Source organism: Saccostrea cucullata, unplaced genomic scaffold (genome assembly GCF_032062105.1).
Source record: "Saccostrea cucullata isolate Sc308-1 unplaced genomic scaffold, CSIRO_AGI_Scuc_v1 ctg23417, whole genome shotgun sequence".
Taxonomy (NCBI): Eukaryota; Metazoa; Mollusca; class Bivalvia; order Ostreida; family Ostreidae; genus Saccostrea; species Saccostrea cuccullata.
In genome coordinates, this window is record NW_026932647.1 from 1 (window position 1) to 5,327 (window position 5,327).

At 36.2% G+C, this 5,327-nt stretch overlaps 1 protein-coding gene across 1 annotated transcript; it reads right to left on the bottom strand.

The window, feature by feature from the left end:
- Positions 1-413: 413 nt before the first annotated feature.
- Positions 414-5,235, bottom strand: LOC134235719 (uncharacterized; the record flags this gene model as incomplete). The annotated part of the gene is made up of 5 exons (XM_062717868.1): positions 4,770-5,235; positions 4,443-4,621; positions 3,296-3,319; positions 816-1,056; positions 414-645 (listed from the first exon to the last, which is right to left on the bottom strand). Coding segments are annotated over exons 1-5 (1,142 nt in total), but the record flags the coding sequence as incomplete, so codon positions are not given.
- Positions 5,236-5,327: the final 92 nt, after the last annotated feature.

The window sequence follows — 5,327 nt, forward strand, 5'->3', positions numbered from 1 at the left end:
ACGTGACGAGTACTAAATATACCCCCCGCCTCCCATATAATAAATGGCAGTGTCCATGTTTTGCTCTGGAAAATCAAAAATATACGTCAGATCAAAAAGTAAAATAGGAGTTGCACAATGGCAATATGTAATAAAGAATCTGTGAAAGTTTCATTAAATTTCCTTCAGTGGTATGAGAGGAGTTGCGGATAAGAGATGGGTACCCCAAAGCGTAACAGACGGACGGACAGACGGACGTACAGACGGACGGACGGAAATTCCGATTACTATATACCCTCCCACTTTTCAAGCGGGGATATAATTACGATTTTTTTTTAAATGCATGCACGTATTTCATTCAGAATGTTCCTCTTTACATATTTAACTATGATTTTTATAGGATTAAAGATATTAAAAAAAATATGTGTTCGTACGAATAGCTGTCGCTTATCTTACCTCCTGGGTAGGTCTTTGTGACCACATGAAAACATTTCATTGCTTTTTGCACATTATCAGTTCCTATCCATTCTGGACATATTTTCCTCCCAGTGGAAGGCCAGGAGTCTATTTTTATAGCAGGCACCAAGTCAATATCTACTGTTGGTATTCCTGAGCCCAGGTCAAATTGGAGTGTGAAAGCCGGACTCTCTGGTTTACGTGGCATTCCTAAAAAAAAACAGCTCTCCTAGGTCTATCACATCCTTTTAAAGTTTGCAGTCCCCCGCAAGTAGATTGTGGCATTTCCATTTGATTAAAAATTCTCGAAAAAAAAACCGTAGGCAAACAAACAAACAAACAAACAGACAAACAGATTATAATAGCCAGTAGACACCTACTTTTTATTCTTCTTCCTTGTCTAAAACCAGGACTTGTTATACAATCCTCAAAAATGCTGAACATTTTTTGTTTAAAGAGTTCGGGAACGAGATATCCATCTTTGTTTAAAGCCTGATCCAGGTCGTCAATGGTTGTTCGACCTTTCCTTATCTTACAAAATCCAGGAGGACAATTTGTGAAAACTGCCTCAAACTTTCCGCTTGGACAAACCATAAAATCAAATTCGTCATCGTACTCAATCTGTAAAATCAACGAAAATTGATATTAGATAATAAACATATTGAATGTATCACGATGTTACTCAGTGTCGCACGTATCCAACATATATGTATAAATATTTCCTTAGATTTTATCCTTTGTTTACTCAGGATGGGAGATTCCTTTTAAATGAAGATTTCACTCAAGAGTTTTTGCTTAACCTTTACAAATTGTTTTCAATTTTTTAATCGATGAGATCGAAATAAAATGAGCAAAAAGTTTTTCAGTATCTGTACATTAGTATCTGCATCTGTCTGTCTGTTTAACTTAAGCCTGTCTGTTTGAAATTCTTCAAAATATTCAATTATCTGCAGACAATATTTCTTTATGTTTTCATTATTTTGTGCCTTGATGGCAGATTTTTTCTCAAATTCAAACTTTTTAAGATTCATTTTCATCACGAAACAATTTTATGTCACTTATATTAGACAAGAGGCCCATGGGCCACATCGCTCACCTGAGCACTGCGGCTAGGAAAAAGTAGAAATTGGTTTATTATTGAAAAGTTTAAATCCAAAAGTACTCCAATGACCAATCATGGTTTTGGTATTCTTGAGAAGATGATTTTTAAAGAATTTTCCTATATATTTCTATGTAAAACTTTGGTCGGCCATTGTGGCCCCGCCCTACCCCCGGGGGTCATTATTTGAACAAACTTGAATCTTCACTACCTGAGGATGCTTCCATATAAATATGATCAATTATGACTTTGCTATTCTTAGAAAAAGATTTTTAAAGAATTTTCATATATATTTCTATGTAAATCTTTGGTCGGCCACTGTGGCCCCGCCCTACCCCCGCGGGTCATGATTTGAACAAACTTGAATCTACACTATCTGAGGATACTTTCATATTAATATGATCAATTATGGCTTTGCTATTCTTGAGAAGAAGATTTTTAAAGAATTTTCCTATATATTTCTATGTAAAACTTTGGTCGGTCATTGTGGCCACGCCCTATCCCCGGGGGTCATGATTTGAACAAATTTGAATCTACATTACTTGAGGTTGCTTCCGTATAAATATGATATGTCATGGCTTTGTTATTCTTGAGAAGATTTTTAAAGAATTTTCATATATATTTCTATGTAAAACTTAGTCGGCCATTGTGGACCCGCTCTACCCCCGGGGGTCATGATTTGAACAAACTTGAATCTACACTACCTGAGGATGCTTTCATATTAATATGATCAATTATGGCTTTGCTATTCTTGAGAAGAAGATTTTTAAAGAATTTTCCTATATATTTCTATGTAAAACTTTGGCCGGCCATTGTGGCCACGCCCTACCCCCGGGGGTCATGATTTGAACAAATCTGAAACTATACTACATGATGCTGATGCTACATGTACCATATCAATATGATTAATCATGACATTGCTGTAGTGTTCTTGAGAAGAAGATTTTTGAAACATGCCACCAAATTTTTAATAATTCCCAATTATCTCCCCTTGAATAGGGCGTGGCCCTTCATTTGAACAAACTTGAATCCCCTTCACCCAAGGATGCTTTGTGGCAAGTTTGGTTGAAATTGGCCCAGCAGTTCTTGAGAAGAAGTCGAAAATGTGAAAAGTTTACAGACAGCGAACAGCTAACAGACGGACGCCGGACAAAATGTGATCAGAAAAGCTCACTTGAGCCTTCGGCTCAGGTGAGCTAAAAAATTAGGAATGGATTTTTTTTCGAATCCAGTACTACTTACAATAGTTTTGGCATAGTGAGAACCGAGTACAGTACCACTTTCTGTATTTTGTCATAACGAGAACCGAAATCAGTACCACTTTCCGTAGTTTTGTTATAGTGAGAATCGGGTGCGCAATACCACTTAAATATCGGAGTTTTGCCATAATGAGAACCGAATACAATACAATTTACAGTGGTTTTGTAATAGGGAGAACAGAATCTTTAGTTCAATTTACTGTAGTTTTGATTTAGTGAAAACCGAATACAGCTACAATTTACCGTAGTTTTGTCATAATGAGAACCGAATACAGTAACACTAACCGTAGTTTTGTCATAATGAGAACCGAATACAGTACCATATACCGTAGTTTTGTCATAATGAGAACCGAATACAAAAGCACTAACCGTAGTTTTGGCATAGTGGGAACCGAATACAGTACTATTTAGTATTTACCGTAGTTTTGTCATAGTGAGAACTGAATACAGTAATCTCTACCGTAGTTTTGTCATAGTGGGGACGGAATACAGAAACACTAACCGTAGTTTTGTCATAGTGAGAACCGAATACAGTGACACCAACCGTAGTTTTGTCATATTGAGAACCGAATACGGTACCACTAACCGTAGTTTTGTCATAGTGAGAATTGAATACAGTAATATTAACCGTAGTTTGTGTCATAGTGAGAACTGAATACAGAAACACTAACCCTAGTTTTGTCATAGTGAGAAACAATTACAGTAACACTTACCCTAGTTTTGTCATAGTGAGAATTGAATACAGTAATATTAACCGTAGTTTGTCATAGTGAGAATTGAATACAGTAACACTAACCGTAGTTTGTCATAGTGAGAACCGAATACAGTAATATTAACCGTAGTTTTGTCATAATGAGAATTGAATACAGTAATATTAATCGTAGTTTGTCATAGTGAGAATTGAATATAGTAACACTAACCCTAGTTTTGTCATAGTGAGAACTGAATACAGTAACACTAACCCTAGTTTTGTCATAGTGGGGACCAATACAGTACCAGTACCAGTTTGTCATAGTGAGAATTGAATACCGTAGTTTTGTCATAGTGAGAATTGAATACAGTAACACTAACCCTAGTTTTGTCATAGTGGGGACCGAATACAGTACCACTTACCGTACTTTTGTCATAGTGAGAATTGAATACAGTAATATTAATCGTAGTTTTGCCATAGTGAGAACCAAATACAGTAACACTATCCCTAGATTGTCATAGTGGAGACCAATACAGTAATACTTACCATAGTTTGTCATAGAGGGAATCGAATACAGTACTACCAACCGTAGTTTTGTCATAGTGGGAAATGAATACAGTAACACTCTAGTTTTGTCCCGAATAGTTTTGTCATAGTGAGAACTGAATACAGTACTATTTAACGTAGTTTTGACATAGTGAGAACCGAATACAGTAATACCTACCGTAGTTTGTCATAATGGGAACCGCATACAGTACTATTTACCGTAGTTTGGTCATAGTTAGAACCGAATACAGTTCCATTTAGCGTAGTTTTGTCATAGTGAGAACTGAATATAGTAACACTAACCCTAGTTTTGTCATAGTGAGAACTGAATACAGTAACATTCACCGTAGTTTTGTTATAGTTAGAACAGAATGCCATACCACTCACCGATGTTTTGTCGAAGTGATAAACGAGAATTGAGCATCTTCAAGGGAATGTTTGAAATCCCGTCCATTGCTTTATTTAAACTTTCAATGAATTCGTTGACCCCTTTTCTTGTCGACGCGTTATCTTTTCTTCGAATTTTAATTTCTCCTTCGAGCATTGCTATGTACTTTGTTACGTTTGTCACATGAAATGGTAGACTCGAATCTGTAAATTATACACTGAAGTTGGTTAGCTTAAACCTTTATGTGAAAAGGAAAGAAGACACTATATCATAATATTCAAAATATTTTTGTTTAAAAAATGGTTAATATTTTTAAATTTAAAAAAATTGATAAAACACTATTGGACTCACTTGACGGTGACGTAATTGATATGTGGTTTTCTAAAAGTCTTGATTTTGTACAGCCTCCATCTGCGTCGCCACAATGGGAACAACAGACATTATGCATACGTTTCACTTTTGGAAATTTTCTGTCATCTTCAACTGTAGAACGAGGGCTTGGTTTCCCATCACTTTTTTCTGTGGATTCATCTTTCCCTCCAGTCGACGATGTTCTTCGGCGAAGTTTATCATTTTCTTCTACCGACGATGTTCTTCGGCGATGTTTATTATAATTTTCTTCTATCGACGACGGTCTTCGGCGAAGGTTATCATCATTTTCTTCTATAGATGATCTTCGTTGGCGATATTTATCATCATTTTCCTCTATCGATGATGGTCTTGGTCGATGTTTATTATCATTGTCTTCTATCGTTGTTGTAATTCGGCGAGGTTCTTTATGGTCATGCCTATCTTCCTGCTTGTGCTTTCTTGACATATGTACGCTTAGTCCGCGTTCATTTTTAAATTCCCTCTGACAAATTCCGCACGTTGCAGGAGTTGCTTTCTCAGTTAAAAAAGAACATTAAA